Source organism: Suncus etruscus, chromosome 5, assembly GCF_024139225.1.
Source record: "Suncus etruscus isolate mSunEtr1 chromosome 5, mSunEtr1.pri.cur, whole genome shotgun sequence".
NCBI lineage: Eukaryota > Metazoa > Chordata > Mammalia > Eulipotyphla > Soricidae > Suncus > Suncus etruscus.
Window position 1 is genome coordinate 8953436 of NC_064852.1, and position 14911 is coordinate 8968346.

At 39.1% G+C, this 14911-nt stretch overlaps 1 protein-coding gene across 1 annotated transcript in view; it reads left to right on the forward strand.

Moving 5' to 3' along the window:
- Nucleotides 1-811: 811 nt before the first annotated feature.
- The window catches only part of TNC (tenascin C), a 72240-nt gene continuing 58140 nt past the window's right edge, over nucleotides 812-14911 (forward strand). Inside the window, exons 1-6 of the mRNA XM_049774231.1 lie at nucleotides 812-1286; nucleotides 4344-5747; nucleotides 7816-8079; nucleotides 9665-9780; nucleotides 10746-10902; nucleotides 14193-14462. Coding sequence (XP_049630188.1) covers nucleotides 827-1286; nucleotides 4344-5747; nucleotides 7816-8079; nucleotides 9665-9780; nucleotides 10746-10902; nucleotides 14193-14462 — 2671 coding nt within the window. The 5' untranslated portion in view covers nucleotides 812-826. The remainder of the gene's footprint in view (nucleotides 1287-4343; nucleotides 5748-7815; nucleotides 8080-9664; nucleotides 9781-10745; nucleotides 10903-14192; nucleotides 14463-14911) is intronic.

Consider the following 14911-nt stretch of genomic DNA (forward strand, 5'->3'; position numbering starts at 1 on the left):
CCAAAACCAGTTTCAACAGCAACTTCAAAATCAACAGAAGAGGCATGATATTTTATTTTTACAAACAGATACCAATAAATTGGTAAGGCAGAATATTATGTTTGACTAAAGTGGTGACTAAAAAAACGTAAGAAATAAAAAGAAACCTCATGGAGAATCTAGTTTCTAAGACATAGAAAAAAATGGAGAAGAAAATCTCCCCATCTAAAAGGCAGATCAAGGGAAAATGACAGGAGACAAAGGCAAGATATATGTTCCATCTTATTGATAGCAATAAGCATACATTCTATTCACCACATGTAACAGAATGTTTGAATATGTAAGTTGTGGAAAATTTTAGGCACAGCTTCGCTTAAAAGAATTACTGGGAAAATAGATATTTCTCTCTCTAATCTCCCAATACCTGTCTCTGAGGCACCCACCTTAAATTTCTTTTTACCATAAGCATTTTGGCCACATGACCACCTATTTATAAAGCAAGTTTTCCTTAAAAGAGAAAATCACTAGTTGGTGGTTAGCTTAATATTTTGGCTTGACAGCACATACTTGAGATAAAAGAAGTACCATTAAGGATAGACATTTTACTTCTATCTAACTTAAATTTATTATGACTTGAATAGCCACTTGTAGTTAATGAGTGTCATTAATAACTGAATAAATTGTTACTTTCTTTTGTTTACTTATAGAAGAGAATACCTCTAGAAGAGCAGTAGCAACTGATTTGAATTCAACTCTGCCCATCATAATCTTTCATTCTACTAAGAGTGAGATACCATAAAACCATCGACATCCCCACCTGCAACATCCTGCCAATTTATCCTCCACCATGGGGGCTGTGACTTGGTTGTTGACTGGTATAATAGTCTTAGCTTTATCCTCCTTGCCAACTGAAGGAGGGGTCCTGAAGAGAGTCATCCGGCACAAGCGAGAAAGTGGGGCAAATGTGACCCTACCAGAAGACAACCAGCCATTAGTGTTTAATCATGTCTACAACATCAAGCTGCCCATGGGGTCCCAGTGCTCAGTAGATCTGGAATCCCCCAATGGCAATAAAGATGTGGCCCCACCACCAGAACCTAGTGAAAGCTTTCAGGAGCACACAACAGATGGACAGAACCAAATAGTCTTCACTCACCGAATCAACATCCCCCGCCGGGCCTGTGGTTGTGCCTCTGCTCCTGATATCAAGGAGCTTCTGAATCGACTGGAAGAGCTGGAGAGTGTAGTGTCTTCCTTGCGGGAACAGTGCAGTTCAGGCATGGGCTGTTGTCTTCAGTCTGCTGAAGGTATGAACTAGGAACTGGTCCAGCCAGTCACGTGCACATGAAAGATTTGAGCTCTTTATTTTCTTCTTTATTTATTTATTTTTTGCTATAGAGACATGAGTTTATTTCTCAGAAAAGGGAATGCATGGGGCAAAGGTCATTGGGATTAGCATGATTAGCTTTAAAAGTCATTTCACAATCATAGAAAAATTCTACAAACTAAGAATAAAATCAAAGTTCCCATTTGCACTTGGCATTCAGAAATTTTCAACAATACTTCATACTTGATACTTCAATTGTGTTTGAAAATTAAATGATGTTTAAAAACAGATAGAAATACCCAAGTAGTAAAACCTTAGGTGAAATATAGTGAAAGAATATGCATCGTTTGTACACAATTTATGTTCCTGAAAGGATAGTTTTAAACAGCGTGTCACTTTTTTGAGTTATTAGATAGAATTTAATACTCTTCATTTTCTATTGGTTCTCTCCAAAGAGAGTTTTTTTGAGGAATTAGTCTTACACTATGACCATTCAGAAGCTATTTTATGCTTTATCTTGTTGTTTTTTTGGCCACACCCAGTGATGCATAGGAGCTAATCCTGGTGCTGTTCAGGGGACCATATGGTATGCCAGGGATCAAATTCAGGTTCAACACATTGTACCTGCAATACTATAGGTCTGGACTCAGTACAAGCATCTTTTATTAAGGGGATTTTTCATCTTGGAATTTTGTCCACATTGCTTCTCTTTAAGGTTGATAAAAACACAGGAGTTTCAACAGCTTCAAATCTGATAAATGTCTCCATGTTGCAAACAAAAAATAATCCACACATGTGCTTTTATACCAATTATTTCTATCATTGTAAGTATTCTCCATTTATAGTGATTGAAATAATTTGTATTGAAGCACTTTTTGTATTCTTTTTTTTGTCAAAAGATTGGGCGATATTTATTTAAAACCCATATTACACTAACAGATGTAATGGGTTTCAAATAAGTAAAGGTGGTATTTTCTTCTTATATATAAATGCTTTCCCTTTCACTTATACCAACTCTTTGGCAGACAGAACAAAATAAGATTAGTGATAAAGAATGGGTTGAAAAATTTTAGTAATGTTATTTGATAGCAAAATGTTATGAGCCGTGAATATAATATTAAATATTCCAACAGTGACATTTTGACAGGATAAAAAAAACAGATAAAGGTAATTTAAATCATCTATTTCATTTTACCCAATATAAACATGTTATTCACTTTCCATCCTGGAAAGCATATAATATAAAATACTAATGGATAGTTGACATTTTTATATTCTCTGAAATTACTGCTTTTCAGTGATAGAACATTTTAGTTCAAACCAGACAAAATTCATTTGTTAAAGATTATGCACTTCTAGAAAGTATCATACTGCTTGTTAGTAAGTATCCTACTGCTAGTAAGTGTCAGAATTTTACTTGATTTCCATTTTTTAAACTTCAAATTAATTTCTTCTTTACATTTCTTTCCTTCCTCCTGTCAGGAAGGAAATAGAGATAAATCATTAACACAACACCTGTACCCAAGTGTAGGAAAAATAGTCTCCATGGAGCTCTCATCAATGACATCTGTAGGTCAGACATTTGTACACTTCAAAGAGTGGGAGTCATCTCACCACTGGCCACTTAGGTCTAAGATCCATCTTAATGTGGTCTTTAGGAAAGAGAAAGGAAATACAAAGGTATATGCGTTTTGTGGGGTCAGAACCAAATTGGAGACAGATTTAGTAAACGACTGATTTAGAAAAAGAGCCGCCTCTTTTCATTATAGAAAATTAGAATGCTTGGGGCAGGAAAAACTATATGCCAGATGGAGTCAGAAAAGAAACAATATGGAAAAAATTCGCCCAGTGAGTATAACTATGGACACTTTATTCATTTAACACAGATAGACCACCTCCCCTCAAAACAAAAAACAAAAAAAAAAAATGGGTACTGTTTTACTTGATCAGGAAAGAAAATGAGCTTCAAAAAGTTGAGTCATTTAATCAATAATATTTTTTCAGACATTTTTGGGTAGGGGCCATGTTTAGAGATTCTTACTCAATGATGCCCAGAACTATTCTAATGTTACTCCCTGGAGTGCCAGAGATAAAACCTGGAGCTTCTGGAGCAAAGAATGTGCTGTAGGCCTTTGAGTTGTCTACCTAACCCTTTTAACATGTTAGATGTGTCTGCCTTTGTCTAAACATCAAAGAAAAATCAACAGCATCATGTAAATCACCAGGCAAGTGTTGATAAGTACTGTAGTGATAGTTATGGGAAACTCAACAGTTGATGAAAATATATAGATCTACTCCACAGAAAAAAAACAATTTACATATATCTATGTTACACACTATAAATTTATCTAAGCGAATATTATTCCACAGCTTCAGAGAGGATAGGCAAAGAATTCTTACCTTTCAAAACTGGATGCAAGTACAACTGGTTTCTCATACTAAAAGAACTAATTTTCTTTCTTTTTTAAAAAAAATATTTATTTAAGCACTATGATTACAAACATGTTTGTAGTTGGGTTTCAGTCACAAAAAGAACACCCCTCCCTTCACCGTGCAACATTCCCACCACCAATGCCCCTCATCTCCCTCCTCCCACACTGCCTGCCATTATTCGAGACAGGCATTCTACTTCTCTCACTCATTAACATTGCCATGATAGTTGTTAGTGTATTATTTCTCTAACTGCACTCACCACTCTTTGTGGTAAGATTCATATTATGGGCCACTCCTTCCAGGCCTCATCTCTATTGTCTCTGGGTATTATTACAATAATGTCTTTTATTTATCTTAAATACCACAGATGAGTAAGACTATTCTATGTATATCTCTCTCCCTCTATCGACTTATTTCGCTCAAAAAGAGATAGTTCTCAAGTCACCATAGGTCTTAATGTGAAGCTAGTCTTGGACTAAATTTTAGTGTGGGTAAAAGAAGAGAATGAGAGAGAGAGAGAGAGAGAGAGAGAGAGAGAGAGAGAGAGAGAGAGAGAGAGACTCTATATTCTGCTGAGGGCCTGTGTCTGTTCTCTTCTGTGCAGGTCGCCTGGACACCAGGCCCTTGTGCAATGGCCGAGGAAACTTCAGTGCTGAAGGCTGTGGCTGTGTCTGCGAACCAGGCTGGAAAGGTCCCAACTGCTCTGAATCTGAATGTCCTGGTCACTGCAATCTGCAAGGCCAGTGCCTGGATGGACAATGCATCTGTGATGAAGGCTTCACTGGAGAGGACTGCAGCCAACTGGCCTGTCCCAGTGACTGCAATGACCAGGGAAAATGTGTGAATGGGGAATGTGTATGCTTTGAGGGCTACTCTGGCCTGGACTGCAGCGAGGAGGTCTGTCCCATACCATGCCTCCACGGCCACTGCGTGGATGGCCAGTGCGTGTGCCAGGATGGTTTTGCAGGCGAGGACTGCGCCGAACCGCTGTGCCTGAACAACTGCAACCAGCGTGGGAGATGCGTGGAGAATGAATGTGTCTGCGACGAGGGGTTCACGGGTGAGGACTGCAGTGAACTCATCTGTCCCAATGACTGCTTTGACCGTGGCCGCTGTGTCAATGGCACATGCTACTGCGAAGAAGGTTTCGAAGGCGAAGACTGTGGCCAACTCACTTGTCCCAACGCCTGTCACGGCCAAGGCCGCTGTGATGAGGGCCAGTGTGTATGTCACGAGGGCTTTACTGGGCCAGATTGCAGAGAACGACGCTGTCCCTCCGACTGTCACCACCGTGGCCGCTGTGTGGATGGACGTTGTGAGTGTGATGATGGCTACACAGGACAGGACTGTGGTGAGCTTCAGTGTCCCAATGGCTGCAGTGGTCATGGCCGCTGTGTCAATGGACAGTGTGTGTGTGACGAGGGGTATACCCAAGAGGACTGTGGACAGAGAAGCTGCCCCAATGACTGTCACGGCAGGGGACACTGCCTGCAGGGCCACTGTGTCTGCCAACCTGGCTTCCAGGGTGCTGACTGCAGTGAGATCAAGTGTCCCCATGACTGTCACAAGCAGGGCCGCTGTGTGAATGGCATGTGTGTGTGTGAGGATGGTTTCACCGGGGAAGACTGTGGACAGAAGAGGTGTCCCCGAGACTGTAGTCACAGGGGTCGCTGCATTGATGGCCAGTGTGTTTGTGAGGATGGCTTCACTGGCCTAGACTGTTCTGAGCTGGCCTGTCCAGGTCACTGTCAAGGCCAGGGCCGCTGTGTCAACGGGCAGTGCGTATGTCATGAGGGTTTCACTGGTAAAGAATGCCAGGAGCGGAGGTGTCCTGCTGACTGTCATGGTCAGGGTCGGTGCGTCGACGGACAGTGCGTGTGCCAGGAAGGTTTCGAGGGTCTGGACTGTGCTCAGCGTTCCTGTCCCAATGGCTGCAGTAACTTGGGACAGTGCGTGGCTGGGAGCTGTATCTGTGACGAGGGCCACACCGGAGAAGACTGCTCTGAGGGTGAGTGCTCATGGGAGGCTCAGGTGGCAGTACTTATTACTGGGGGTAATTTAGAGGGGTACTAGATATGGATGTGTTATGTTAAACAATCACAAGAACACACACACACACACACAGGTCTGTCATTTGCTTGTTGCATGCTCAGAAAGAAAGTGGAGTGGTCAGTATTTACATCAGTCTGACTTATCTATGCATAATTTAATATACCAGAATTCAAGAAAACTATGACTTCCCTAGTACTCAAGCAAGATTTTTTTGGGAGGAAGAGGAGGTTGGGCCACATCCAGTGGCGCTCAGGGGTTATTCCTGGCTATGCGCTCAGAAATCGCTTCTGATTCAGGGGAGCATATGGAATGCTGGGAATTGAATCCAGGTCCATTCTGAGTCAAGATAATGCCCTACCACTGTGCTATTGCTCTGGCCTCAAGACTTTTTTTAGACTTTCCATTGACATAAAACCTATCAACAGGGAAATCTCTGTATTCAGATGAAAGCGAATATTCAGTTCAATAGAGTGGAGTGAGATTACAGCAAACTGTTCTATATACTCACTCAGCTAAACATTAAATGCTGATTCACTAGGAGGCAGGCCTGTTTCTGGCCTCCTTATTTCATCACTGCCTTCCTCTCAAAACCATGAGCTCCTCTTGGAAGTGCTGTATCAGTATCAGAAACCCCATATATACAGCTCAATTAGTGCTAAGTAAATGTGGGATGAGTGAAAACATAACAGGGATTATTAATGCTGGTGTTGCATATGGGTCCTCCCATCCACTTCTCATAATAGGGTTCTATGCCTCAATGAAAGCTATCAGTAAATAAAAAATAAATAGCTACCTCCATGTTAATTGGACTGAAGCAAAAGGGTGGTCAGAGAAATAGCAGACAGGTAGAAGGGGAAGTATAGCGGGGACAAATCTCTGGGCCTTGGTCACATGCAGAAAATGGAAGAGACAAACCAGAAGAGCCCAGCATATCCACCCAAAGTTAAGATTATATGATTTAGGGTGGAAGAGATAGCACAGTGGTAGAACATTTGTCTTGCACGTGGCCAACCCTGGACTGACCCCAGTTTGATTTCCAGCTTCCTATATAGTCCCCTGAGCCAGTAAGGAGCTATTTCTGAGTGCAGAATCAGGAGTATCCCCAGAGCACTGCCACGTGTGGCCCAAAAACAAACAAACAAACAACAACAACAAAGAGTATCTTATTTAATATCCAGTACAGGATACCCAGCTCAGGATGGAATTTTCCTTGAAAATAATTTGGGTCTAAATTAAGATCTAGAGCTACATTAAGACCCAGGGAGAGCAGAAATGGGAGGACCAAGTCATAAAGAACCCTACTGACCACAAATATACCAAAATATATCAATGATGCAGACATTCTTTTAAAAAGATGGATCTGAGAAAAGATAATCTTAGAAATGAGGAGATTATATACAGGTCTTGATTTTATTCCTCAAAACTTTCAGAATCTTACTAGTTCCACAAAGACTGAGCTAAGCTGGGGTTTGTGTTTGTTTTTATTTGTTTGTTCATTTTTAAGTTAAAAACAAGTTTTATTTGGAAATTTTTAGGGTAGGATAAGAAGTCACAAATACTATATTCTAGAGAGAATGTGGGATTATCCAAAGTCAGAGAAAGTCCAAGCATACAATCCAATATGAAATAGGAAAGTTCATATTTCAAAAGGAGAGATGTGGACAAGTGAGTGTGGGCACCATATGCATAGACCAAAGGTGAACATGTTTTCCATGAGCAAAGCTGTTTTACCAGCCTTAATATTGAACCTTCTTGCCCAGTCGGCCAAGCATCATCAAGAGTAACCCACTCAGGCCAATTAGCCACTGCTTGAGAGACTCTCCCCCTCCCCCAACAATCAATTAAAGTGGGTCCCAGCAAGCAGCTTTTGATTTTGGAAAATTATTCTGAGTTTACAAAATTGAAGCAAGATTTCAGTACTTACATATAGATAGTGGAAGATATAGACAAAAGAAAGAGACGAAGGAGAATAGATAATTGGCATCATGGACATTAAGAACTCAAGTTGTCTTTATTGCTTCCAGTGTCCCCTCCCAAAGACCTCATTGTGACAGAAGTGACAGAAGAAACCGTCAATCTGGCCTGGGACAATGAGATGCGGGTCACAGAGTATCTCATCATCTACACCCCTACTCATGAGGACGGCCTGGAAATGCAATTCCGTGTCCCTGGTGACCAGACATCCACCACCATCCAGGAGTTGGAACCTGGAGTAGAGTACTTCATCCGAGTGTTTGCCATCCTGGAGAATAAGAAGAGCATTCCTGTCAGTGCCCGAGTGGCCACTTGTAAGTGAGCAAGATTAGTGACATTCTCATTGTCCCCTCTTCTTATCCAGTGCTTGTCCCAAGCCTTTGAATTAGTTACTGTCATCTTGTCTGTACTCATATAGATCTATAGTTCTCTTACAGGGTTTTGCCCATTCTTCCTACAATCTTTGGAAAGCCATTGAAAGTGTTTTGTTGTTGTTTCAAAGAGGCTTTTTATTTCCTGAAAAATCTATTTCTTTCACTCTCCTAGCCTATCTGTCCTTAGAAAATCATTATAGGTAACACTTAACAATTTTTTTCTGTGCTCTAAGCTTATTAAAAATACTTTGCATATCCCTACTTGTGATATAAGCTGCTGTTAATCCATTTTACACTGAAGGAAACTCTGACTATATTGTTAAAATTTATGTTCAAATCACACAAATGATAAGCAGTGGAGAGGGGGTTTGGACACTGGCTACAAATTCGTTCTCTTAACCACTCTTCTACTGCTAACACTCCAGGTTATTGTCTATACTTGAAAAAAATCACTTGAGTTTTAAGGTATTCATTTAAGAATTTAATACCATGACCAAAGACGTAGTTCAGTTAAGCTTATAATTGAATGCGAGCCCCTTTTTTAGATTCTTGGACCCCCCACACACATATATGCATGAATGCATTTATACACACACACACACACACACACACACACACACACACACACACAGAGTCCAACATCAATATAATTTCTTCCACACCTGAAAATCAAGTTGTGGTTAGAAACTAGCTTGCCTCTTTGACTTAGAAATAACAACATAGTCTGACTCATTTTAAGAAAAATAAGATAGTATGGTAATTATACACAGAGACAATAGAAATGATGGCTGGAAAGACCAGCACACAATATAAAGCTTACCACAAAGAGTGGTGAGTTAGAGAATTAACTACACTAACAACCGTCCTGACAATGGTAGTGAGTGAGATAAATAGAATGCCTGTTTTGAAGACAAGCAGGGGGTGGGGGAAGAAGGAGCTGGCAGGCACTGGTGTTGGGAAGGTTGCATTGGTGAGGGTGTTGTACTTTTTATGCCTGAAACCCAACTACAAACATATTTGTAACCATGGCACTTAAAATAAAGATATTATTAGGAAAATAAAAGAAATAACAACATTGGCTACTATTTATTAAACTTGGCCTTGGTGCTTGAAATTGTGGTCAACAAGTCTTTGTGAGATCATAGAGTCTCTAAAACTTCCCAAAGACAGAAATATAGATACGCCCCCCCACCCCTTTATCAAATGAAGAAACAGAGACTGGTATTTTGTGTAGCTGACCCAAGCACAGCCAAGTTGTAATGATGAAACTTAGATGTTAGCTGAGACTAATTCTAAACATGTAACTATAGCTACAGGAAATCACTGATATTTAATATTGATTAGTCGTATTATTCATTTTATACTGCTCTGCAGTAGATATAATCTTAAGAGAAATATTAAGAGAACCTTCTTGCTCAGAGAATTTGAAGATCTGCCTATAGCAAGTTTTCACCTTTATATTTAATGCATTCAAGATTATGGTTCTACTCTGCATTCTCCCCTCATTTTTGTGTTCTCCCATCAGACTTGCCTGCACCTGAAGGCCTGAGATTCAAATCTATCAAGGAGACTTCTGTGGATGTGGAGTGGGACCCTCTAGATATTGCCTTTGAAGCCTGGGAAATCAGTTTCCGAAATATGGTAAGATATACAAAGGAACAAACATATTGTATGGCCAGGGTCTAAAAGAAAGCAAAAAAGATTCTGAAAAGTTTATATCTTCTCTATATCTTTAGCTTTGGGTGGATACTGTCTCTGAGTAATACTTTTATGTTTACCTAATGACTTTATGTAACTTAATGATTTAGTCAACACAGTCCTTAAGAATGAGAACTAATAAAGGGTCTTAAATCCAGGTTCTGATTTCCTATAATAGTCTTATTCAGAGGAAAAAGAATAGTCTGTCTCAAAACACTTCAAGGTGAATATGTCTTGCCTCTAGATATGCTAAATTTATAGGAACCAGAGAAATAATTCCCTAAGTTTAAGCCCAGGCTCTCCCACTAAACAGCTTTTGTATTACAGGACAATCTCCCAATTTCTGTAAAGCTGACTTCTTAGTCTCTCCAAGAGGGATTGAGTTTATAGCTCCAGAATTACTTTGCTTCTCCCATTTATTCATTGAGCTAGAGCACCAAAATATGAGTCAAACAAGAGTGAGAATCAAACATTGGAAGTGTTTTTTTTATTAATACCTTTATTTAAACACCTTGATTACAAAAATGATTGTGGTTGGGTTTCAGTCATGTAAAGAACACCCCCTTCACCAATGCAACATTCCCATCACCAATGTCCCAGATCTATCCTCCTCCCCACCCGACCCTGCCTGTATTCGAGACAGACTTTCTACTTCCCTCATTCATTCACATTATTATAATAGTTCTCAATATAGTTATTTCTCTAACTGAACTCATCACTCTTTGTGGTGAGCTTCATTTTTAATCACTATATCCTTCATTCCTGCATACTTAAGCTGAGTCTTAATGGGCACCTAAAAGAATAGATATCAATAAATTAGTTAATAGCAAATAAAGAATAAATGAGTCACGTCAAAGAAGAAGTTTCCTCCCCTCCGTAAGGGATTAACAAGGTGCCCTGTCTTTCAGAATAAAGAAGATGATCAAGGGATAACAAGAAGCCTGAAGAGACCAGAGACTACTTATAGGCAAACTGGCCTGGCTCCTGGACAAGCATATGAGATAACTCTGCATATCATGAAAAACAACACCCGAGGCCCAGGTGTGAAAAGAGTCACAACCACCCGTGAGTATTATCTTCAATCTCACTCACACAATGGCAAAACTGATAGCAGCTTATAACATATATATAGTTGCTAACAAGTCCTCTGATATGCGGTATACTCAAGTATAAGCCGACCTGAGTATAAACTGACGTCCCTAAATTTACCCTAAAGACTGGGAAAACTTAGTGGCTCGAGTATAAGCTGAGGTGGAAAATGCAGCAGCCTCTGGTAAATTTCAAAAATAAAATATATACCCAAAACAATTACAATAATTGAGGAATCAGTAGGTTAAATGTTTTTCAATTTTTATTGCTAAAGAAAAACTGTAAACTAGCAACAATAACTTTCTTTAAATAAAGTGCAGAGAAGCATAGCTTAACAAGTAATCAAGCTAAATCACAAAGGTTAAAATCCTTCAAAACTGGATTCCTCCTCCTTCTCTGTACGTCCAAAGAGAGCTTCAGCTGTCTCTAATGTGAGGGTCTCAGCATAGACATTGTCTTCATCACTAAGCTCGCAGATATCATCATCACTGCTGTTGGTCTCATACAAAGTGAAAAATATGTGGGTTAATAACCTGTAAGACATGAGTATAAACCTGGCTTATACTCGAGTATATAGATAGTATCTGTGCCAATTAGCTCATGTACTCTTCAAAAAGCAAGCTCTCTTAAAACAGCAATTCTTCAAGTTATTTGGTTATTTGAGGTAGGACTTGATGGACAATTTTTCTGTTCTTGACTTGGTTCACACATGCATTTGTGTGGGCTAGGACCTGATTGACCTAGTCTGGTCTCATCCAGGTACCTCTCTGTCTCATGTAGTCTCTCAACTTCCATTATGTCAGCTGGGATTTGTTCACATGGCAACTGAGTAGAACTTCTACTGATGTGTCATTACTGTCAAAATAAATCTCAATACAGTCATTGAGATTACTGGGGTGTGGAAAGGCTCTATTTACTGATGAAAGGAGCCTCAAAAAATAAAACAGGCCCCAGAAACAAAACTATAGGAAGTTATAGCACTGAAACCAATGCAATGACTTTATATGTCATCTACTTTACTATTATTACTTAGTCCTTTAGAAGAGATAGAACCAAAATTAATGTTGTTCTTTTCCAACAGTAGAAATTAATTATATGTAATATTGATTCTATGTATTCAAAAGGCACCTAAATTGTATGTCACCCAACAGTAATGATGTCAGATCTCCTCAGTTAAAGAATAAATTTGCTACTGTTAGGTAATATGGTCAGGTGAAAGAATCAAAATGTGGAGTTATTCTATCAAGAAGCGAAGTTTTGGTGTTGCTATTATGGGGTTTCTTGGGGGGGGGGTCTTTTTGGTTTGGGAGGCCACAGCCAGCTATATTCAGGGCTTACTACTGGCTCTGCTCTTATAGATTACTCTTGGTGGTACTTAACGGATGGTATAAAGTATCAAGAATTAACCCTGAGTTGACCATGTGCAAGACAAGTCCCCTACATGCTGTACTACAATTCTGGCCCCAAAAATCCAAAATTTTATAAACAGTAAAATAAAATTTTGTATTGCCATTTAGCAAAAAACGTATTTTCAAGATAGCATTTGTGCCAATTGTTTGTGGAACTGACTCTCCTTGGCAGAGAATTGGTGGAAAAACTAAATCTGTTGACTAATGACAAGAAAAAACATCTTTCATTTAAATATTTGAATATTTATCTTGCCCAGAGCCAATATGTAGAATTTTCTCCTTTATAAGCAAGTATTTGCCATTATCTGAGAACATCTCTCTGTGGTAGGTAGAAGGCAGGTACAAACAGGAAATAAAATATCATTTATTCACAGAAAGGTGTAGAGAAAAGATCAAACCAATGCATAGTTTCTACAGAGAAGGCTCATTACAACAACAAAAACAATCTTTTCTTTTGCCTGCCCTTTTCATTTTAATCTGATTTGGGGAGTTGGCTGCTTTATTTTCTTTATCATCGGACAAACATAGCAACATTTGAAGTTTCATAGTTACATAAATACCAACATTGAGAGACCTATATTTTTCTGCTAAATTTTTTAAAACACTTCCTTGAGCATTGACTGTGTTGAAAGGACAAAAGCATTTTGATGCCAACATATATCTGACACCTTCTCCCAGATAATAACTATCAAAGCCATGTTAAATGTTGAAGCTCATGAGTGTCTGTGGGAGGTGTCCTCACTCAAAGTAGGAAGAGCATGGACTTTGTACTTAAACAATCCTGTATTTCAATTCCAGCCTCTCCACTTACCAACACCTTGAATAGGTTCACTTTAAAATCTCCAATTTGGTGTCCATAAAATAGGTTTATGGAATCTTCCCTAAAAGCTAGCATGGAAGTTAAGATGAAAATCTCAAAGCACTGTGCTTGGTACTTAGCAAGAACAGGACAATGGCCCCTCTCTTCTATGTAAGCATCCAAAAATCAGAGGAAGAACAATATACTTGATTGATTCCTCATTTCTTTAATGACAGGGTGTCTAAGGATCATATATGGATGCAGCACTGGATAGTGACTAACATCCCTATTCATGCAGAACAGTTTGTTCCATCATGCATTGAGACAAGAAAATGAGGATAATTATGAGGACAGTATTAAAATCACTTCTATAAGAAGATGAATTGAACAGCAAAGAATGGTTAGAAAGTAAGAAATAAAAAAATGTATAAGCTGCCCTCTCAGAATCCCCCTGAACTTGTGACCATAGCAGAAACAGCAGGACTGAGGGAGCAAGAGGTGAGTCTCAGGGCAGAAGAGAGAATGTGATGAAGATATTAAAATATGCAAGGCTTGAGATAGCGATGGATTCCTTTCACTAAAATCTACTTTCCTTATTTTGCCATTGCCTCACTTTTGGCTCCATAATTTGATGGAAATATTATGAACCTTGCAGGAATTTTTGTCTAATGAAAGAAGTTAGAGAAGTTAAGTCAATGTTTTTCAAGAAAAAGAGCCCCAGCCTATTTTTTGAAGTTACGAGAGCAGTAATAAAAAATAATGACAGCAAAAAGTGGGTAATAAAAAATATTGACAGCATAATGATCATGTATCATGCAACCATCATGTCCCTGGCTCTGTACTCCAGGCTTTGCAATAATTATTTTCTTTAATATTTAAGAAAAACAAAGAAACATAGCAGATTGTCATTGCCACATATAGTTTATCAAACAGGGAATGAAGGCTAACACAGGTGGCTGCTGCCTATTTTCAATGTCCACTTTGGGGCTGGGCTAGTCACAAGCTCCTCTATGCTCAGCTCAAGTCTCTGAAACCACTCTGATGTCTGCTCTTCACAGGTTTGGATGCCCCCAGTCATATCGAGGTGAAAGATATCACAGACACCACTGCTCTGATCACCTGGTTTAAGCCTTTGGCAGAAATTGATGGCATTGAGCTCACCTATGGGATCAAAAATGTGCCTGGAGACCGCACTACCATTGACCTCACACATGATGAGAACCAGTACTCCATTGGGAACCTAAAGCCAGACACAGAATATGAGGTGTCCCTTATCTCCCGTCGTGCTGACATGTCCAGTAACCCGGCCAATGAGACCTTCACAACAGGTAAGCAAAGCCTGGAAGGAAGATTATGAGATAGTCATTCTTTTCTGCCTGGGGATGGCTGTTGAGATCAATTCACAGCAGGAAGAAAAGCTTACAATTTCTTAAAGAGTATCAAGCATTATTAATTTTGAAAATATATACTTCAAATAATCCTACAAAGTAAAAAATTAATGATTTTATGAACATGCAACATGCTGGTCTGACATTTTCAATAAAATTGAATATTTTAGTAACTATATGGAAATCATTAGAATGAAAAAAATCCAACAGGGCACTTAGCTCCTTACCTTCTTTATAAAGTAGCTTGAATATCCATTCAATAAATAATCTTTCAAGATCAATGGATAGTGTATGAATTATTACAACACAGTCTCTTATCTATGTGTGTATTATCTATTGGCACAGTAGATGCTATTATACTTATAGAAAGTATATGCATATATAAAATA